The sequence below is a fragment of the Ranitomeya imitator genome, chromosome 3, assembly GCF_032444005.1.
Source record: "Ranitomeya imitator isolate aRanImi1 chromosome 3, aRanImi1.pri, whole genome shotgun sequence".
NCBI classification, from domain to species: Eukaryota; Metazoa; Chordata; class Amphibia; order Anura; family Dendrobatidae; genus Ranitomeya; species Ranitomeya imitator.
In genome coordinates, this window is record NC_091284.1 from 301,281,423 (window position 1) to 301,304,918 (window position 23,496).

At 45.0% G+C, this 23,496-nt stretch overlaps 1 protein-coding gene across 3 annotated transcripts in view; it reads left to right on the plus strand.

Moving 5' to 3' along the window:
* Window positions 1-23,496, plus strand: part of BLTP3A (bridge-like lipid transfer protein family member 3A) — a 1,189,163-nt gene that overhangs the window by 56,381 nt on the left and 1,109,286 nt on the right. For 2 of the 3 annotated variants that reach the window (XM_069756570.1, XM_069756572.1), the window contains exons 2-6: window positions 13,316-13,478; window positions 15,072-15,110; window positions 15,210-15,301; window positions 15,396-15,585; window positions 15,659-15,796. In XM_069756570.1, coding sequence (XP_069612671.1) covers window positions 13,316-13,478; window positions 15,072-15,110; window positions 15,210-15,301; window positions 15,396-15,585; window positions 15,659-15,796 — 622 coding nt within the window. Of the gene's footprint in view, window positions 1-13,315; window positions 13,479-15,071; window positions 15,111-15,196; window positions 15,302-15,395; window positions 15,586-15,658; window positions 15,797-23,496 lie in introns of those variants that run through there. The other variant, XM_069756571.1, reaches the window with a different exon arrangement.

Genomic DNA, 23,496 nt, shown 5'->3' on the forward strand with positions numbered 1-23,496 from the left:
AAATGATGCTCCTTCCCTTTCGAGCTCTGCCATGCTCTCAAACGGTGGTTCTCCCCCACATATGGGGTATCAGCGCACTCAGGACAAATTGGACAACAACTTTTGGGGTCCAATTTCTCCTGTTACCCTCGGGAAAATACAAAACAGGCCTAAAAAATAATTTTTGTGGGAAAAAAATGTTTTATTTTTACGGCTCTGCATTATAAACTTCTGTGAAGCCCTTGGTGGGCCAAAGTGCTCACCACACATCTAGATAAGTTCCTTAAGGCAGGGGTCCCCAACTCCAGTCCTCAAGGCCCACCAACATGTCATGTTTTCAGGATTTCCTTAGTCTTGCCCAGGTAATAATTGCATCACCTGTGCAATGCAAAGGAAATCCTGAAAACATGACCTGTTGGTGGGCCTTGAGGACTGGAGTTGAGGACCCCTGCCTTAGGGGGTCTACTTTCCAAAATGGTGTCACTTGTGGGGGGTTTCAATGTTTAGGCACATCAGGGGCTCTCCAAATGCAACATGGCGTCCCATCTCGATTCCAGTCAATTTTGCATTGAAAAGTCAAATGGCGCTCCTTCGCTTCCGAGCTCTGTCATGCGCCCAAACAGTAGTTTACCCCCACATATAGGGTATCGGCGTACTCAGGACAAATTGTACAACAACTTTTGGGGTCCATTTTCTCCTGTTACCCTTGGTAAAATAAAACAAATTGGAGCTGAAGTAAATTTTTTGTGAAAAAAAGTTAAATGTTCATTTTTTTTTAAACATTCCAAAAATTCCTGTGAAACACCTGAAGGGTTAATAAACTTCTTGAATGTGGTTTTGAGCACCTTGAGGGGTGCAGTTTTTAGAATGAATATATCTAAAAATAAACCAGATGGCGCTGCTTAATTGCTTCAGGTGAATAAGCAGCAAATATATGGACGAAACCACTCCCAATCGTCCCAAAAGTGGTTAATTAGAGAAAGCTATATGGGGTATTTGCGCTAAATCCACCTATATGAAGCCATAAATAGTTAACCCCTTAGCGACCGCCGATACACCTTTTAACGGCGGCCGCTAAAGGTACTTAAACCACAGCGCCGTTAATTAACGGCGCTGTGGAAAAAGTACATAGCGCCCCCCAGAGGCCGATTTTCTCCGGGGTCTCGGCTGCCGGGGGTAGCCGAGACCCCAGAGAACATGATTCGGGGTTTTTTTTAACCCACCCTGCATTTGCCGGCGATCGCAAAAAAAAAAAAGCGGTCTCTTTTTAATTTCTCTGTCCTCCGATGTGATCGCACATCGGAGGACAGAGAAAAGGGGTCCCAGGTGGCCCCCCAATACTCACCTAGCTCCCCCGATGCTCCTCGTGTCTCCCGGTGGGCGCCGCCATCTTCAAAATGGCGGGCGCATGCGCAGTGCGCCCGCCGGCCGGCACCGGGAGAATCTTTGGGGTCTCGGCTGCCGGGGGTAGCCGAGACCCCAAAGAGCATGATCGGGGTCGGTTTTACCGACCCCTGTTTTGCGATCGCCGGTAATTAACTGTTTACCGGCGACCGCAAAAAAAAAAAAAAAAAGTAAAGTGTAATTCTCTGTCCTCTGATGTGATCGCACATCAGAGGATAGAGAAATAGGGGGATTCGGGGACCCTACAATACTCACCTGTGTCCCTGGATCCTCTTGCTGCTCCTGGCTGCCGGCAGAAGAACATGGCAGACGCATGCCCAGTGCGCCCGCCATCTGTCTCCATCTGCCGGCCGGCAGGAGAACAGCAGTTGGGGCTAAAATTAGGGTTAGGGGTAGGGTTAGGTGTAGGGGTAGGGTTAGGGGTAGGGTTAGGGTTAGGGGTAGCGGTAGGGGTAGGGTTAGGTTAGGGGTAGGGTTAGGGCTAGGGCTAGGGTTAGGGCTAGGGTTGGGGCTAAATTTAGGGTTAGGGTTGGGGCTAAATTTAGGGTTAGGCTTCTTTCACACTTACGTCGGTACGGGGCCGTCGCAATGCGTTGGCCCGACATACCGACGCACGTTGTGAAAATTGTGCACAACGTGGGCAGCAGCTGTAGTTTTTCAACGCATCCGCTGCCCAATCTGTGTCCTGGGGAGGAGGGGGCGGAGTTACGGCCACGCATGCACGGTCAGAAATGGTAGATGCGACGTACAAAAAAACGTTTCATTGAACGTTTTTTTGTGCCGACAGTCCGCCAAAACACAACTGATCCAGTGCACGACGGACGCGACGTATGGCCATCCGTCACGATCCGTCGGCAATACAAGTCTATGGACAAAAAACGCATCCTGCGGGCACATTTGCAGGATCCGTTTCTTGTCCAAAACGACGGATTGCGACGGAATGCCAAACGACGCAAGTGTGAAAGTAGCCTTAGGGCTAGGGTTAGGGTTGGGGCTAAAGTTAGGGCTAGGGTTGGGGCTAAAGTTAGGGTTAGAGCTGGGATTAGGGTTAGGGTTTGGATTAGGGTTGGTATTAGGGTTAGGGTTGGCATTAGGGTTACGCTTGGGATTAGGGTTAGGTTTGGGATTAGGGTTAAGGTTAGGGTTGTGATTAGGGGAGTATTGGGATTAGGGTTAGGTTTGAGGTTAGGGTTGAGATTAGGATTAGGGGTGTGTTGGATTTAGGGTTTTGATTAGGGTTATGGTTAGGGTTGACATTAGGGTTGTTTTGGGGTAAGGGTTGTGATTATGGTTAGGGTTAGTGATTAGGATTATGGATCAGGTTGGGATTAGGGTTAGGGGTGTGTTGGGGTTAGGGTTGGAGCTAGAATTGGGGGGTTTCCACTGTTTAGGTACACCAGGGGGTCTCCAAACACGACAGCCAATTTTGCGCTCAAAAAGTCAAATGGTGCTCCCTCCCTTCTGAGCTCTGCCGTGCGCCCAAACAGTGGGTTACCCCCACATATGGGGCATCAGCGTACTCGGGATAAATTGGACAACAACTTCTGGGGTCCAATTTCTCTTGTTACCCTTGTGAAAATAAAAACTTGGGGGCTACAATATCTTTTTTGTGAAAAAAAAATATTTTTTATTTTCACGACTCTGCATTCTAAACTTCTGTGAAGCACTTGGGCATTCAAAGTTCTCACCACACATCTAGATAAGTTCCTTGGGGGGTCTAGTTTCCAAAATGGGGTCACTTGTGGGGGGTTACTACAGTTTAGGTACATCAGGGGCTCTGCAATCGCAACATAATGCCCACAGACCATTCTATCAAAGTCTGCATTCCAAAAAGGCGCTCCTTCCCTTCCGAGCTTTGCCGTGCGCCCAAACAGTGGTTTACCCCCACATATGGCGCATCAGTGTACTCGGGATAAATTGGACAACAACTATTGCAGTCCAATTTCTCCTGTTACCCTTGTGAAAATAAAAACTTGGGGGCTACAATATCTTTTTTGTGGAAAAAAAAATATTTTTTATTTTCACGACTCTGCATTCTAAACTTCTGTGAAGCACTTGGGCATTCAAAGTTCTCACCACACATCTAGATAAGTTCCTTGGGGGGTCTAGTTTCCAAAATGGGGTCACTTGTGGGGGGTTACTACAGTTTAGGTACATCAGGGGCTCTGCAATCGCAGCATAATGCCCACAGACCATTCTATCAAAGTCTGCATTCCAAAAAGGCGTCCTTCCCTTCCGAGCTTTGCCGTGCGCCCAAACAGTGGTTTACCCCCACATATGGGGTAACAGCATACTCAGGACAAATTGGACAACAACTTTTGGGGTCCAATTTCTCTTGTTACCCTTGTGAAAATAAAAACTTGGGGGCTAAAAAATCTTTTTTGTGGAAAAAAAATAGTTTTTATTTTCACGGCTCTGCATTATAAACTTCTGTGAAGCACTTGGGCATTCAAGGTTCTCACCACACATCTAGATAAGTTCCATGGGGGGTCTAGTTTCCAAAATGGGGTCACTTGTGGGGGATTTCTACTGTTTAGGCACATCAGGGGCTCTCCAAACGCGACATGGCGTCCGATCTCAATTCCAGCCAATTCTACATTGAAAAAGTAAAACGGCACTCCTTCTCTTCCAAGCTCTGCGGTGCGCCCTAACAGTGGTTTACCCCCACATATTGGGTATCAGCGTACTCAGGAGAAATTGCACAACAACTTTAGTGGTCTAATTTCTCCTGTTACCCTTGTGAAAATAAAAATTTGTGGGCAAAAAGATCATTTTTTTAGAAAAAAATGCAATTTTTTTTTTCACGGCTCTACGTTATAAACTTCTGTGAAGCACATGGGGGTTTAAAGTGCTCGCCACACATCTAGATAAGTTCCTTAAGGGGTCTAGTTTCCAAAATGGTGTCACTTGTGGTGGGTTTCCACTGTTTAGGCACATCAGGGGCTCTCCAAACGCGACATGGCGTCCGATCTCAATTCCAGCCAATTCTACATTGAAAAAGTAAAACGGCACTCCTTCTCTTCCAAGCTCTGCGGTGCGCCCTAACAGTGGTTTACCCCCACATATTGGGTATCAGCGTACTCAGGAGAAATTGCACAACAACTTTTGTGGTCTAATTTCTCCTGTTACCCTTGTGCAAATAAAAATTTGTGGGCAAAAAGATCATTTTTGTAGAATAAATGCGATTTTTTTTTTTTCACGGCTCGACATTATAAACTTCTGTGAAGCACATGGGGGTTCAAAGTGCTCACCACACATCTAGATATGTTCCTTAAGGGGTCTAGTTTCCAAAATGGTGTCACTTGTGGGGGGTTACTACAGTTTAGGTACATCAGGGGCTCTGCAATCGCAACATAATGCCCACAGACCATTCTATCAAAGTCTGCATTCCAAAAAGGCGCTCCTTCCCTTCCGAGCTTTGCCGTGCGCCCAAACAGTGGTTTACCCCCACATATGGCGCATCAGTGTACTCGGGATAAATTGGACAACAACTATTGCAGTCCAATTTCTCCTGTTACCCTTGTGAAAATAAAAACTTGGGGGCTACAATATCTTTTTTGTGGAAAAAAAAAATATTTTTTATTTTCACGACTCTGCATTCTAAACTTCTGTGAAGCACTTGGGCATTCAAAGTTCTCACCACACATCTAGATAAGTTCCTTGGGGGGTCTAGTTTCCAAAATGGGGTCACTTGTGGGGGGTTACTACAGTTTAGGTACATCAGGGGCTCTGCAATCGCAACATAATGCCCACAGACCATTCTATCAAAGTCTGCATTCCAAAAAGGCGCTCCTTCCCTTCCGAGCTTTGCCGTGCGCCCAAACAGTGGTTTACCCCCACATATGGGGTACCAGCATACTCAGGACAAATTGGACAACAACTTTTGGGGTCCAATTTCTCTTGTTACCCTTGTGAAAATAAAAACTTGGGGGCTAAAAAATCTTTTTTGTGGAAAAAAAAATATTTTTTATTTTCACGGCTCTGCATTATAAACTTCTGTGAAGCACTTGGGCATTCAAGGTTGTCACCACACATCTAGATATGTTCCTTAAGGGGTCTAGTTTCCAAAATGGTGTCACTTGTGGGGAGTTTCCACTGTTTAGGCACATCAGGGGCTCTCTAAACGTGACATGGCGTCCGATCTCAATTCCAGCCAATTCTGCATTGAAAAAGTCAAACGGCGCTCCTTCACTTCTAAGTTCTGCGGTGCGCCCAAAAAGTGGTTTACCCCCACATATGGGGTATTGGCGTATTCAGGAGCAATTGCATAACAAAATTGATGGTTACATTTCTGTTTTTACACTTGTGAAAATAAAAAAAATGGTTCTGAATTAAGATGTTTGCAAAAAAAAGTTAAATGTTCATTTTTTCCTTCCACATTGTTTCAGTTCCTATGAAGCACGTAAAGGGTTAATAAACTTCTAGAATGTGGTTTTGAGAACCTTGAGGGGTGTAGTTTTTAGAATGGTGTCACACGGGTATTTTCTATCATATAGACCCCTTAAAATGACTTCAAATGTGATGTGGTCCCTAAAAAAAATGGTGTTGTAAAAATGAGAAATTGCTGGTCAACTTTTAACCCTTATAACTCCCTAACAAAAAAAAAAAAAATTTTGTTTCCAAAATTGTGCTGATGTAAAGTAGACATGTGGGAAATGTTATTTATTAACTATTTTTCGTGACATATCTCTCTGATTTAAGGGCATAACAATACAAAGTTTGAAAATTGCAAAATTTTAAAAATTTTCGCCATATTTCCGTTTTTTTCATAAATAATCGCAAGTAATATCGAAGAAATGTTACCACTAACATGAAGTACAATATGTCACGAAAAAACAATCTCAGAATCAGCGGGATCCGTTGAAGCGTTCCAGAGTTATAACCTCATAAAGTGACAGTGGTCATAATTGCAAAAATTGGCTCGGTCATTAAGTACCAAATTGGCTCTGTCACTAAGGGGTTAAAATACTAGGTGATAACATAAACAAGGTTCCACATACAAGACTGTAAATTATCAGGATGTGATTACCTTAATATCAAAAGAAAGGAGATCTGCGTCCAGTGCTGACATACGGGAAGGTCCTTCACTCATGTGCTGTAAAGCCAGTATCTGGAACCTTCTCTGAATCTCTGTTCCTGCAAAGCTACGGAGCTACGGATAGCACGTCCTGAGCTGGTCACGTGTATTCATCACGTGACTGTGCTGTCACGCAACGTCCTGTACCTTGCCGGCTTTAGCTTTCCATACGCGGCCGCCACTGCCTGTGCACGGCAGTTACTGAGCCCTCAAGGAGCACGCTAGTCATCGGCCGGGACAGCGTCTCCTATACTACTATTTGCAACATAATATCTCTGCATTATATTGGACTCGCTATTGAACCCGTTCTACGCCCGGGTGGCGAGCATTTATATTGGCATATGGTCTCCATCCTGGTATGTGCTGCTCCATCCTGTCATGTGCTGCTCCATCCTGCGTCCCCATCCTGTCATGTGCTGCTCCATCCTGTGCCCCCATTCTGTCATGTGCTGCTCCATCCTGCGTCCCCATCCTGTCATGTGCTGCTCCATCCTGCGCCTCCATTCTGTCATTTGCTGCTCCCATCCTGTCATGTGCTGCTCCGATCCTGCGCCCCGTTCTGTCATGTGCTGCTCCCATCCTGCGCCCCCGTTCTGTCATGTGCTGCTCCCATCCTGAGCCCCCGTTCTGTCATGTGCTGCTCCCATCCTGCTCCCCTGTTCTGTCATGTGCTGCTCCCATCCTGCGCCCGTTCTGTCATGTGCTGCTGCCATCCTGCGCCCGTTCTGTCATGTGCTGCTCCCATCCTGCGCCCGTTCTGTCATGTGCTGCTGCCATCCTGCGCCCGTTCTGTCATGTGCTGCTCCCATCCTGCTCCCCTGTTCTGTCATGTGCTGCTCCCATCCTGCGCCCGTTCTGTCATGTGCTGCTGCCATCCTGCGCCCGTTCTGTCATGTGCTGCTGCCATCCTGCGCCCGTTCTGTCATGTGCTGCTGCCATCCTGCGCCCGTTCTGTCATGTGCTGCTCCCATCCTGCTCCCTTGTTCTGTCATGTGCTGCTCCCATCCTGCGCCCGTTCTGTCATGTGCTGCTGCCATCCTGCGCCCGTTCTGTCATGTGCTGCTGCCATCCTGCGCCCGTTCTGTCATGTGCTGCTGCCATCCTGCGCCCGTTCTGTCATGTGCTGCTGCCATCCTGCCCCCGTTCTGTCATGTGCTGCTCCCATCCTGCGCCACCATTGTATTATATGCCCCCCATAAGACGCTCCAGTGTGTATGCCCCCGTATGCTGCTGCCATATAAAAAAAAAAAAATACCATACTCGCCTATCATCCGGCTCCACTGCAGGTGTGTCTTCAAGAAAATGGCGCCGGAAAGCGCGGACTGCGCAGGCGCCGATTCCGGCAGCAGGAATCGGCGCCTGCGCAGTCCGCGCTTTCTGGCGCCATTTTCTTGAAGACACACTCCGGCTCCTCTGCCTGTGACTGGTAAGTCAGAGGGCGGCGCCGGCGCGCATTAAGGGTGTCATCGCGCCCTCTGAACTGTCACAGCTGAGGAGCCGGGAGACGGAGCCGCACGCAGTGCTGGAACGGGGAAAGGTGAATATACTTACCATCCTGGCGGTCCCTGACTCTGCGGTGGAGATCGTGGTATGCATTCAGTGCTTACGCATACCGCGATCTCCTGGGAGCGTCACTCTGTGGGGGCCAGACTGCGCCGGCGCTTGCGTTTTTCCGTCTGTCTGTCTGTCCTGGAAATCCTGCGTCTCTGATTGGTCGAGGCAGCGACGGTCACAGCGACGATGATGTCATAAAGGACGTAGACATCCCGCGTCTGGCCCTGGCGGCCTCAACCAATCAGCAACGGGCACAGCGACGATGATGTCATAATGGTTGCCATGGCGACAATGATGTCATAAAGGTTGTCTCGACCAATCAGCCACGGGCACAGTCTGCCGCGAATTCTGGAATCATCATTGTCCATATACTACGGGGACATGCATATTCTAGAATACCCGATGCGTTAGAATCGGGCCACAATCTAGTTATAGATATTACCGAAACAGAGATTCAGAGAAGGTTCCAGATACTGGCTTTACAGCACATGAGTGAAGGACCTTCCCGTATGTCAGCACTGGACGCAGATCTCCTTTCTTTTGATATTAAGGTAATCACATCCTGATAATTTACAGTCTTGTATGTGGAACCTTGTTTCTGTTATCACCTAGTATTTTAACTATTTATGGCTTCATATAGGTGGATTTTGCGCAAATACCCCATATAGTTTTTAGAATGTGTCACACTTGGGTATTTTCTATCATATTATAGACCCCTCAAAATGACTTCAAATGAGATGTGGTCCCTTTTAACCCTTATTACTGCCTAACAAAAAAAAATTTGGTTCCAAAATTGTGCTGATGTAAAGTAGACATGTGGGAAATGTTACTTATTAAGTATTTTGTGTGACATATCTCTGTGATTTAATTGCATAAAAATTAAAAGTTGGAAAATTGCGAAATTTTCAAAATTTTTCGCCAAATTTCCTATTTTTTTTACAAATAAACACAGGTAATATCAAATAAATTTTACCACTATCATGAAGTACAATATGTCACGAGAAAACATTGTCAGAATCACCAGGATCCGTTGAAGCGTTCCAGAGTTATAACCTCATAAATGGACAGTGGTCAGAATTGTAAAAATTGACCTGGTCTTTGACGTGCAAACCACCCTTGGGGGTAAAGGGGATAAAAACCTGGACTTCCTTTGCTCACTTTGGATATTTCTGGAATCCTCCATGTTATCCGCTCTGGTCTTGGAACAGGTGTGACGTCTTTGGTTAGCAAAGCAAGGGTTAAAATGACCCTTCCTTGCTAAACATAGCACCATAACCTGTCCTTAGCCCTAATGCACAGATCACATGTCAGAGTTGTAGCTTCCTGACAATTACTTTATTGTTCAGCTTTCATCAAAGCTTTATAGGTGATAGGAAACCACTGGAACTTGATAAAAACATTATTACACAGTTCATTTTAGCAGCTTAGGATCATCGTCCTCTGCAGTCGTGGTTGTCAGTTTAGATACTGCAGTCATGGTTGTCAGTGATGGATGCTGCAGTCATGGTTGTCAGTGATGGATACTTCAGTCGTGGTTGTCAGTGGTGAATACTACAATCGTGGTTGTCAATGGTGAAATTAATTATAATTGACAAAGTCTATTATTACTCAGAAATCATATATCATTGTTACCTTCTGGGACTTCTGGATAGTGGCTTTTCTTCTTGCAACTTTTGAGAATCTCTTGAATTTAAATATATGAAAAGTCTTTATTAACATAATTTCAGTATCTTGATTGAAGTCTTCATTCCCTAGTTCTATGCCAAATCTGGTAATTTCCCTGATCTATAATATCATAGCGTACCATAGCAATCAATAATATTCATAGAATAATTATCAGAATATCAATATGGAATTCACATTTGTAATAATAAAATAATAATGCATGATAATACATTGTTAACCTTATTCTTCATGTGATAGAACATTTTTATGTTATAGGTGTAATTACCTTTTCAACCCATAGATGTCAGTGTGTTTTTTTTTTTTATGTAGCAAGTGTTTCCATCTTTAGATCTCCACTTTACTCTGATGAGTGGCAGTGCCCCGAAACACAGTGTCTCTAAAAAGTGAGATCTGGTTTGACTCTCATCCTAAGTCATGTGACAAGGCTCGTTAAAGGGTCGACATTGACTGTTAGGATTGCTACTTCCAATATGTGGCACTAGAGTTCTAGTCCTCTTCCTCTCTGAATAGACAATTTACATATTTCCCAGAGGAGCATTGCGGCTTTAAGTCTCCTCACCTCGACTTGCTTAACATGTCACTCTCCGCAAGGAGGAACGATACTTCTTGGATCCCGGTCAGACACCTCTCAATCAGCCAAACCAGATCTCCACTTTGCACAGACGAGGGGCAGTACCCCGAAACAAAGTGTATGCTAATTGAGATCTGGTTTGGCGATTATCCTAAGTCATGTGAAAAGGCTCGTTAAAGGGTCGACATTGACTGCTAGGATTGCTACTTCCTTTCTGAAGAGACAATTTGCATCTTTATTACTCAAACTTTATTAATAGAATATTTATTAGACCAGCAATACCGTTTATACTCGAGTATAAGCCGAGATTTTCAGCCCATTTCCCTGGTTCCCTGGCGCCGCAGCTTCTTCCTGTGATGAGCGGTCACATGGTACCGCTCATTACAGTAATGAATATGCGACTCCACCTCCCATAGGGGTGGAGCCACATATTCATTACTGTAATGAGCGGTAACGGTGACCGCTCAATACAGGAAGAAACTGCGGCGCCAGGGATCTGCAGGGACCGCGCCAGGAACAGGTGAGTATAATGGGGTCGGGGAGCGCTGCGCGATAGTCACCTTTCCTCATTCCGGTGCAGCTCCGTCTTCAGTGTCTTCTGCAGTGACGCTCAGGTCAGAGGGCGCGGTGACGTTGTTAGTGTGCGCCCTCTGCCTGAATGTCAGTGCAGAAGACGCTGAAGACGAAGCGGCATCGGAACGAGGAAAGGTGAATATAGCAAGTGCTGGGGGCCTGTGCGACGAGAGGTGAGTATGTGATTTTTTTTTTCTTTTATCGCAGCAACAGCAAATGGGGCAAGTGTCTGTATGGAGCATCTTATGGGGCCATAATTAACGTTTGTGCAGCACTGTATGGGGCAAGTGTCTATATGAAGCATCTTATGGGGTCATAATTAACTTTTGTGCAGCACTGTATGGGGCAGGTTTCTGTATATAGCATCTTATGGGGCCATAATTAACGTTTGTGCAGCTTTATATGGGGCAAGTGTCTATATGGCGTATCTTATGGGGCCATAATTAATGTTTGTGCTGCATTATATGGGGCAAGTATCTATATGGAGTATCTTATGGGGCCATAATGAACGTTTGTGCAGCACTGTATGGGACAAATATCTTTATGGTGCATCTTATGGGGCCATAATTAACGTTTGTGGAGGATTGTATGGGGCAAGTGTCTGTTTGGAGCATCTTATGGGGCCATAATCAACGTTTGTGCAGCACTATATGGGGCAAATGTGTCTATGGAGCATCTTATGGGGCCATGATTAAACTTTATGCAGGATTATATGGGGCGTATTTTAATATGGAGCATCTTATGGGGCCCATAATAAACTTTATGGAGCATTATATGGGGCTCTTGATTAAATATCAATATTCAAAAACACTTAACCTACTGATGTCTCAATTAATTTTAATTTTATTGGTATCTATTTTTGTTTTTGACATTTACTGGTAGCTGCTGCATTTCCCACCCTAGGCTTATACTCAAGTCATTAAGTTTTCCCAGTTTTTTGTGGCAAAATTAGGGGGGTCAGCTTATACTCGAGTATATACGGTATGTAAAAATGTATAGCCATGAACAAAAATATGAGTATAAATGAATGAGAGAATTGTTGTATTGAATGAATGAAAGAATTGTGGTATTTACTCAGAATTGAAACATGTTCTCCTTATAATGGAACCATATCATCGCTATATTTAATGAAGCAAAATTCTTGTACTAGACATTACTTTATTAAATAATGATTTTTTTTTCTTGATTGAGATACAAAATAAAAATAAAGAGTTAAAGGGAAGGTGCCGCATTTTATTTTTTGTATTAAAAATAATTGTTTATATAAACAATTATTTTTAATACAAATTTACATTTACTTTTTTTATTAATTATTTTTTCAGCAACTGGGCACCGCCATTGTGCTTTGCAGGAGTGTAAGTGTAGCTGCACGACACTTATACTGCAAATACGGCAGCCCTGGGCATAGAGATCTACGGTCGGCATCCGACCCTATACTTTACATTGAGCTGCTCCCTGCGGTGATCTGGCCACGCCCCCTGGGCCGTTCACATCACTGCAGAGGGAGGAGGTCGGTGCCATCTTTCTGGAGCACACAGTGCGTCTGTGAGCTGTGTATCTAATCTTCTCCTGTGTGATGTTGTCTGCTGAGCCATGTATCTAATCCTACCCTGTGTGATACTGTCTGCTGAGCCGTGTATCTAATCCTACCCTGTGTGATACTGTCTGCTGAGCCGTGTATCTAATCCTACCCTGTGTGATACTGTCTGCTGAGCCGTGTATCAAATCCTACCCTGTGTGATACTGTCTGCTGAGCCGTGTATCTAATCCTACCCTGTGTGATGCTGTGCTGAGATGTGTATCTAATCCTACCCTGTGTGATGCTGTGCTGAGATGTGTATCTAATCCTACCCTGTGTGATACTGTCTGCTGAGCCGTGTATCTAATCCTACCCTGTGTGATACTGTCTGCTGAGCCGTGTATCTAATCCTACCCTGTGTGATGCTGTGCTGAGATGTGTATCTAATCCTTTGGTGCTGGTAAAGTGGGAGATTTGTACAAGGAAATAAGGGATCTTGAATAAGGAAGGCTATCACTCCATTTTGCAATGCCATGCCATACCCTGAGGACAGCACTTGATTGGAGCCAATTTCATCCTACAACAGGACAATGACCCAAAGCACACCTCCAAATTATGCAAGAACTATTAAGGGAAGAAGCAGGCAGCTGGTATTCTTTCTGTAAGGCTGGGATCACACACAGCGAGATACGGCCGAGTCTCGCAGGTTAAAACCAAGCTCTGGTGCCGGCACTCCGGAGCGGAGCTTGCAGCCGCATAGCAATACATAGAGTGTATAGGGGACCTGACTGGTTCCCTTTAATTGTACACCAAATAAATAAGCCGTATTTAAAAACAAAAGCTCTATGCACCAGAACTCAGATTTTGCTAGGAACATCACTTGCAAGTTTTATTTTAAATCTTGTTACATAGATTCTAGGATAATAAGTTTGTGTTTCCTTTCCTTTTGAAGGTTTACCAAGAACTTGTCACCAGAGCAAATAAATTTGAGTACCCTGCGTGGTGAGGGGCAATTGACAGATTTGCAGCTAGATGAAGAGGCATTACAGAATATGCTTGATTTGCCCACATGGCTTGCAATCACACGTGTCTACTGTAATCGTGCTGCTATTCGGGTAAGTCAGACATTGGATATTTCATGGAGTAACAAGAAAAGCAGACGTTTGAATTAAATTAAAGAGTGTGTTATGTAAAAAAAATGCTGCTAACCTGTAGATATGGGGTTAATCTGCAGGTTAAACGTGTCCTGAAATTGCACATCACATGCACTGATGATAGCCCCACTGCTGGGAGGAAATTAACTTTATTGCTCCTGGCAGCCTCAGCCTTGGCCGCCACATATTCAGTCACCACCCAGTTCATAACGTCCGCTCAGCATTAGCACAAGCTGTTAGTCACTGCTGGGGGTGTAGTTACTGCCGCCACTCACTGTGCACTGTGCGATCACTGATGTCACACCTCTGTGTCTGAAAGCCTGAGGCTCTCGGGTGGATAAAGTTAATTTGCTCCTGGCAGCGGGGCTCTGGTGCTGGCACTAGGTAGCTAAGAACACTATTAACCTGCTTATTAACCCGCTTTCTCAAACATGCTTGAGAAAGGCAGCATTTTCTCGAAACGTAGTCACATGAGCCCCAGGAACGCAAGTGCCAAACAGCTGGTCTTGCTCTGGCACCGGAAGTGAGTATAGGTATTTTTATTTTTTATTTTAATGGGCAAACATTCAGATAGAGAAGGGTTTGTCCTAGTAGTGGACAACCCCTTTAAAGTAAAAAGATAACAGTAATAATCTTCATTATCTTTAAAATCTGTGAATCTGTACTTTTTCTTCACTGTTGGACTACTTAACCTGTGTGATCCTTCATCGCAGGACTGCATGGAGACGAAATGTCAGTATTGCATTTGTGCCTTCTGTCCTAGGGGCTAATGCCAGATCCCATGCAGATGCATCTGTCACATTTAGAGTCTGTGCTGTTGTGAGAAAACATTTTTCTTTTTCTTTTAAGTGATATGCTTAAACAGCAACTAGAGCACAAATGTAATGTGCACTTAGCCTGAGCTGTCAATTATACAGTAAAGCTACAGTTGTTGCCCAAATTTAGCTTTTCATCTTGAAAACACTTGGGAAAAGTTAGAAGTGGTTTGTACAGAACGTTTTAAATTTTTTGTTTTAGGGATAGTTTTAATTACTCATCTCAAATTGATCATATAATTCCTATTAGGTCCTAAATCTTGCAAATTGCTAAGTTTGGCCAATTAGGCTGCTGCCAGCCTTGTATTTTTCTGTGGTGATTTCTTGCAAGTGAAACTAAGTTTCGAATTTTAGCTAAAAATGGTCATCCATGTAATAGAAGGACCGATTATATGAGAGGTCTCCATTCTGCCATACTCAGTGGCTCTTTATTTTTGTTTAAAAAATCCTGTTAGGGAGCATAATCTGTCCAAATTGGACAACTATTGCAGATTGTGAGCCCTCGCGAGCAGGGTCCTCTCTCCTCTGGTGCTAGTGGGTGACTTGTTATGTTCAAGATTATTGTACTTGTTAGTTATTACGGTATTATACCCTTTTTCACATGCAAAGCGTCATGGAAATATGGTGCTATAATAATAAATAATAGTAACTCATTTAGCTTCTGCGGCACAACTGAATTTATGCAATCATATCTGCCGTCTATCTAGATGATGTAACAATGTCACATTATGTCTGCTAGATACAATGGACTAAGCTGAAAACACATCCAATTTGTTTGGTAAGTTAGCCTGCAAATGTTTCATGTTCTTATTGTTGCTGTACTCTAAGCACCCAGCTGTAGGGGAATATTTGTATCTGAATTAGTATACTTCTGTAGATGTTCGATAAAGTTGAAATTGAGATGAAAACATGTGAAGATCCTCGACCACCAAATGGACCATCTCCTATAGCACTTGCAGCTGGTCAAAGGTCAGATATTTTACATTGTTTAGCCACAGTGATATTTCAGTTTGTTAAGGTGAGTGCCGTGATCTCAGATACTGTTTTCCTTCCTCTATAATAGTGAATATGGTTTTGCAGAGAAAGTGGTAGAAGGGATGCTTCTAGAGGTTGGCTGTGTGATTATCAAGATCGAATCACAAACATTTCATGCTTCACTACAGCTCTGGCAGCTACAAGGTTACAGTGTTAGTCCAACATGGCAGCAGAGTGATTTACGATTCACCCGCCTTACCCATCCACAAAGAGGAGAGGTAAGCACTTGAGAATATAGATGTAACATGAGCATTTATGGTATGTTGTTTCTGATTGTTGCTTTGTGTTGAGGTTCTCACATTTAAGCAAGTAACCTGGCAGACACTACGCATTGAAGCTGATGCATCGGAAAGTTGTGAAGATGCCCCAAGCACGCCTCTGCGTTTACTTACCAATGGTGGAAAATTGAATATTGCACTTAAACGAAGGGTAAGACGAAATATAAATGTCCTACAACGATCTACACATTTTTAAAGAAGTATTTCTATTCTTTCCAACAGTAACATGTCTACATAACACCAAATGTGAATTTGTCATATTATAAGTTAATTAGCAGTCATTTTGTCAAAACTGTGCAAAAAGTACTTTTTAAAAAAATGTTTAGGACTGGAACATATTTACAGTACACTGAGGTTTTATAGTATTTACAGTACACTGAGCAGTGTTTTATATTTCAAGCTTTGTTGTCTGCTCTTATATTGTCGAATTGGAATTAGCATCTACTTGTAAATATTGCTTTACTTTGTGAACAACTCTTCGACTAAAGTACCCATACACATTAGATTAAGGTCAGCCAAAACCAACAATTTTAGCAGGATCAGTTGACATTCTGATGTGTATGGAGGCACAGATGATGTTGTGTTAGATATGTATGTTCTCAACTCTTTGTATTGGATTATATTGAGGAAAATGTAGGATAGCTCAATTAATGTATATCCCCAGCGAATTCATAATTACTTCCAGACCGCCCATTGACTTAAACCGCTAGGGCGGTCTGCATATTGTTCTGTAGTGATGTTGTAAAATGTCGTTGCATAATATAGCAGCTACACAAGATCGTGAAGCTGTGGAAGTGGGGAATTGGTTGTCAGACACAACCATATCATAGAGAAGGCAGAGATGGTTTATTACCATTTCTGCCTTCCTGATCGCTGTTTACACAGCACTGAAGAAGTGCTGTGTATGCAGTATAGGAAGAGCTAACAGCACTTTCTCCTGTGGACCCAGTTGTAGTGTGATCACTGAATGTTAGGAGTGAGCAGGAGCTGCTTGGTCCTAATAGACTTAGATCAGCTCTGCAGTTCAGGCAGAATGCTGAATTTTCTCTGTAACTGGGGCTATTATAGCAGCCCCATTTACAAGAATACTCCAATATGTAATATACACTGCTCAAAAAATAAAGGGAATACTTAAACAACAGTATATAACTCCAAGTAAATCAAACTTCTGTGAAATCAAACCGTCCACTTAGAAAGCAACACTGTTTGACAGTCAATTTCACATTCTGTTCTGCAAATGGAATAGACAACAGATGGAAATTTTTGGCAATTATCAAGACACAATAAATAAGTGGTTCTGCAGGTGGGGACCACAGACCACATCTCAGTACCAATGCTCTCTGGCTGATGTTTTGGTCACTTTTGAATATTGGTTGTGCTTTTACACTCGTAGTAGCATGAGACAGACTCTACAACCCACACAAGTGGCTCAGGTAGTGCAGCTCATCCAGGATGGCACATCAATGCGAGCTGTGGCAAGAAAGTTGAACAGGAGGAGCATTGCCAGAGCCCTGCAAAATGACCTCCAGCAGGCCACAGATGTGCATGTGTCTGGACAAACGGTTAAAAACCGACTCCATGATGATGGTCTGAGTGCCCGACGTCCACAGATGGGGGTTGTGCTCACAGCCTAACACCGTGCAGGACACTTGGCATTTGCCACAGAACACCAGGATTGGCAAATTCACCACTGACGCCCTGTGCTCTTCACAGATGAAAGCAGGTTCCCACTGGGCACATGTGACAGAGTATGGAGATGCCATGGAGAGCGATCTGCTGCCTGCAACATCCTTCAGCATGACCGGTTTGGCAGTAGGTCAGTAATGGTGTGGGGTGGCATTTCTTTGGATGGCCACACAGTCCTTCATGTGCTCACCAGAGGTAGCCTGACTGCCATTAGGTACCGAGATGAGATCCTCAGACCCCTTGTGAGACCATATGCTGGTGCGGTTGCTCTGGGTTCCTCCTAATGCAGGACAATGCCAGACCTCATGTGGCTGGAGTGTGTCAGCAGTTCCTGCAAGATGAAGGCATAGAAGCTATGGACTAGCCCGCCCGTTCCCCAGATTTTAATCCGTTTGAACACATCTGAGACCTCATGTCTCGCACTATCCACCAACGTCACATTGCACCACAGACTGTCCAGGAGTTGGCGGATGCTTTAGTCCAGGTCTGGGAGGAGATCCCTCAGGAGACCATCTGCCGCCTCATCAGGAGCATGCCCAGGAATTGTATGGAGGTCATACAGGCACGTGGAGGCCACACACACTACTGAGCATCATTTCCTTGTCTTGAGGCATTTCCACTAAAGTTGGATCAGCCTGTAACTTCATTTTCCACTTTGATTTTGAGCATCATTCCAACTCCAGACCTCCGGGGGATATTAGTTCTGATTTATTTTGATAATTTTTGTGTTTTATTCTCAACACATTCCATTATGTAATGAATAAAGATTTACAACTGGAATATTTTATTCAGTGATATCTAGGATGTTGATTTTAGTTTTCCCTTTATTTTTTTGAGCAGTGTATATATATTCATATCTTTAAATGTTGAAATTTCTTTTATGATCTCACATTTCATGACATTAATGAATGAATTAATAAAGCATGCCCCAACTGCCATGGGAACTTTATCAGTGCCCCAGAATCGAGTTGGAGGAGGCTTTTTTTAATTAACTTTTTTTTTTTATTGTATTTAGTCAGGAAGGCTATTTTCATTTCTGTTGAAGTTCTTTCTGTTCTACCAACAATTTTGTCAATAGTTTTATCTGTAGTCCTGTCATCATATTTAAAAAAAAAAAAAAATAATATTTTTATGACGCATTTATTGGGGGACAGAAGAACCATAGGTTACATGCTGCCACCTGGAGGCTGACACTAAGAATACATCTTAGAAAAAAAAGTCTCCTCCCCAACAGCCTACAACTCACCACCCAGCTATTCATTTCAGCTTACTGTCACGTTGGAGGCTTAGGTCGGGTTCAGATTTGCATTCGGGGGCTTTGTTGAGGGCTGCGTACATCCTCCGTTAAGCCCCGCCTACTTCTGCATAATTCTCCATGCGTCCTGCGTACTTATCTTTAACATTGGGTACGCAGGACATGCGACATGCAAATGCGTCGTTTTGACGTGCCCGTCGTCTGCTCAAAACGGAACTTGTGTTCCCTTGCGGTCGGCGGGCACGACAAAATAACGCATCCGCATACATCTGCATGTCCTGCTTACCCAGTGTTAAAGATCGGTACGCAGGACGCATGCGGAAGTAGGCGAGGCTTAACGGAGGATGAACGCAGCACTCCACAGAGCCCCCGAACGCTAATCCGAACTTAGCTTTACACAGTAATAGGACCCAACGAGTGGTCGTAAATGGCTGCACATCTAGTTGGAAGAATGCCTCAAGTGGGGTACCACAGGGCTCTGTCTTGGGCCCTGTATTGTTCAACATCTTTATCAATGATTTAGATGAAGGAATTTAGGGTAAACTGATTAAATTTGCTGATCACACAAAGCTAGGAGGGATAGCTAATACTAGAGAAGAGAGAGAGGATTCAAAAAGATATAAATAAACTGGAGCAGTGGGCAGCAACTAACAGAATGATTATTAACAGGGAAAAATGCAAAGTACTACATCTGGGTAATAATAAAAAAAAAACATAGACAGGATGGGAGGAATAGGGCTAAGCAACAGCACATATGAAAAAGACTTGGGTATACTTATAGATCATAAACTGAACATGAGTCAACAGTGTGATGCAGCAGCAAAAAGGGCAAATGCAATTCTGGGATGTATTAACAGAAGCATACAGTCTAAATCACGCGAAGTCATTATTGCCTTCTACTCCTCATTGGTCAGACCTCATCTGGAATACTGTGTTTAGTTTTGGGCACCACATTTTAAAAAAGATATCAACAAACTGAAGCAAGTTCAGAGAACAGCGACCAGAATAGTGACTGGTCTGCAAACCATGTCCTATGAGGAACATTTACAGGATTTGGGAATGTTTAACTTGCAAAAAAGAAGACTGAGAGGAGACTTAATAGCTGTCTACAAATATGTCAAGGGCTGTCACATTGTAGAAGGATCATCTTTACTCTCATTTGCACAAGGAAAGACTTAGAAGCAATGGGAAGAAACTGAATGGGAGGAGACACAGATTAGATATTAGAAAAAACTTTTTGACAGTTAGTGATCAATGAGTGGAACAGGCTGCTACAAGAGGTGGCTAGTTCTCCTTCAGTGGAAGTCTTCAAACAGAAGCTGGACAGACACCTGTCTGGGATGATTTAGTGAATCCTGCTTTGAGCAGGGGGTTGGATGAGATGACCCAGGAGGTCCCTTCCAACCTTAAAGGGGTTGTCCACTACTTTCAATTAACCCCCTAATGTACCCCCCCTGGGCCCCTAATGAATTGTGCAATTACCTTCCGTTGCCGTTTTTGCCTGTGAGCGGCGCTATTCTGGCTGCCGAGTCCGAGTCACGTAACCCCCAGGCTGCAGCCGCCGCTCATTTCCGCCGACGTCACGTCAATTTCCAGACTCTAGAAATTGACGTGACGTCAGCAGCAGGCGTGACCAGCCCCCACAGTCAGCAGTCACTCAGCAAGAGTGACTGGCCTGTGGGCGGTGCTGGGGGCTGCCTGCAGGGTTGTGCTGGGGTCGGGCGGGGCTCTGTGTTTACTAAGTGCTGCTGGGATCTGCAGGCGGGCGGGGCTGTGCTGCTGTCGCTGGGGGTCTGCCCGCCTGCGCCGGTGTTTGCCTGACGGTGTTTGCGGACCGGCGCCGGTGTGTGCCCGCCGGCGCCGGTGTGTGCCTGCCGGCGCCGGTGTCTGCCTGCCGGCGCTGTGTGTGTGTGTGTGTGCAGGCATCGTCCGATGGGACTACAAGTCCCATCGGGCTCTGCCTGCTACACTGACAGTGAGTGACACATTAGCCAATGATGGGACAGTAGTAGTCCCATCATCCGGCTAATGTGTTGAATGTAAAAAAAAAAAACATACACAGTACATACATACAACACACACCATGTGACATCATGCGATGACATGCACCATACGACATGCACCATGCGACGACATGCACCATGCAATGACATGCACCATGTGACGGCATGCGACGACATGCACCATGCGACGACATGCACCATGCGGCGACATGCGCCATTCACCATGCGACTACATGCACCATGCGACAACATGCGACATGAACCAGCGACGACATGCACCATGCGACGACATGCACCATGCGGCGACATGCGCCATTCACCATGCAACTACATGCACCATGCGACAACATGCGACATGAACCAGCGACGACATGCACCATGCGACGACATGCACCATGCGATGACATGCACCATGCGACGACATGCACCATGCGACGACATGCACCATGCGACAACATGCGACATGCTGCATGTACAATGTGACGACATGCGACATGCACCATGCGACGACATGCACCATGCGCCGACATGCACCATGCGACGGCATGCGCCATGCGACGGCATGCACCATGCGACGACATGCACCATGCGACGACATGCGACATGCTGCATGCACCATGCGACAACATGCGACATGCTGCATGCACCATGTGATGGCATGCGACATGCACCATGCGACGACATGCACCATGCGACAACATGCACCATGCGACGACATGCAACATGTGACGACATGCACCATGCAACGACATGCGACATACAGTACATACATACATACTACAGACATACAGTACATATAACATAGAGTACATACTCACCATCACTTGTCACTTTGTTCCCCGAAGCCATTGTCACCTGTAAAAAATATTAAAATAATAAACAAACTATACTCCCTGTCCGCGGAAATCCAATTAAAACGAGTGTCCCACGACGATCTCCCGTGGAGAGCAGGAGCATCCGCTGATGCGACCACTCTCCAGGGGCTCCAGGAACACAATGATGGAAGGTATCCTTCCATCATGTATTCCTCACAAGGTATTCCTACGCCCCTGTGAGAAAATAGTCCCTAGTCTCACTATTGGCATTGCTGGGTGAGACATTTTCCCACGCAGCAATTGCCATAAAGTGAGACCAGTGAACTAGAGTAACCTCAGTGATGCACTGCAGGAGCCATTGTCTCCTGTCAGTGTGTCACTGTGGGTCCTATAGAGCAGTGACATCACCAGATGTCACTGTTCTATAGGGGAGATCGTCGTGGGACACTCGTTATTAATTCGACTACGGCAGAAAGGTAGTATACGGTTTACTATTTTACTTTTTTTTGCAGGCGCTGAAGTATGGTAAGTATGGTTAAATGAAAAATATTAAAATACTTTTTTCCAAATGTGTGTGTGTTTTATTAACCCTTTCTTACTATTGGATTAATAATGGATAGGCGTCTTATTGACGCCTCTCCGTTATTAACCCGGCTTAATGTCACCTTACAATAGTAAGGTGACATTAACCCCTTATTACCCCATATCCCACCGCTACTCGGGAGTGGGAAGAGAGGGGCTAAGTGCCGGAATTGGTGCATCTTACAGATGCACCATTTCTGGGGCGGCTGCGGACTGGTATTTGTAGCCGGGGGGGGGGGGGGGGGGAGGGCCAATATCCATGGTCCCTCTCTAGGCTATGAATATCAACCCGCAGCTGTATGCGTAGCCTTTCTGGCTATAAAATATAGGGGGACCCCACATCATTTTTTGGGGGGGTCCCCCTATTTTAATAGCCAGTAAAGGCTACGCAGACAGCTGCGGGCTGGTATTCATAGCAGGCTACAGATATTGGCCCCGGCCGTCGGCTTTCCCCCTCTGGCGCAGAAAATTGCGCGGGAGCCCACTCCGTTTTTTTCCGCTTTTTTTTTCTTTTTAAATTCAACGCTCATTAAGGCCTCTTTCACTCTTGCGTCGGTACGGGTCCATCGCTATGCGTCGGGCCGACATACCGACGCATGTTGTGAAATTTGTGCACGACGTGGGCAGCGGATGCAGTTTTTCAACGCATCCACTGCCGATTCTGAAGTGCGGGGAGGAGGGGGTGGAGTTTCTGCCGCACATGCGCGGTAGAAAATGGCGGGCGAGACGGCCAAAAATGTTTTAAATTGAACGTTTTTTCGTGCCGACGGTCTGCCAAAACACGACGGATCCATAGCACGACGGAGGCGATGTCTGGCCATCCGTCACGATCCGTCGCTAATACAAGTCTATGGGTAAAACGCATCCTGCGAGCACATTTGCAGGATCCGTTTATTTGCACCGGATCGTTTTTTTCCGCCAGATCCGTTTTTTTCAACCGGATCCGTTTTTTTCCGCCGGATCCATTTTTTTCCACCGGATGTTTTTTTTTTCCGCCAGATCTGTTTTTTCTCATAGAGTTGTATTAGTGCCAGATTGCACCTGGTGGCCACACGTTTAATCCGTTTTTGCAGGATCCGTCAAAAAAGCTGTTTCCGCCGGACAGAAAACACATACAGAGGAACGGTTTTTCGGTACGTCGAAGAAATGCACAGCGACTGATCTAGCAAAAAACGGATGAAACGTGTGGCCATCAGACGCACTCCGGCGCTAATACAACTCTATGAGAAAAAAACGGATCTGGCGGGAAAAAACGATCAGGTGGAAAAAACGGATACGGTGGGAAAAAATAGATCTGGCGGAAAAAAAAGATCCGGCAAAAAAAAACGGATCCTGCAAATTTGCTCGCAGGATGCGTTTTGTACCCATAGACTTGTATTAGCAATGGATCCGTCGTGTTTTGGCGGACGCGACGCACAAAAAAAGTTCAATGTAACTTTTTTTGTGCGACCTGTCTGCCATTTCCGACCGCACATGCGTGGCTGGAACTCCGTCCCCTCCTCCACGCTCA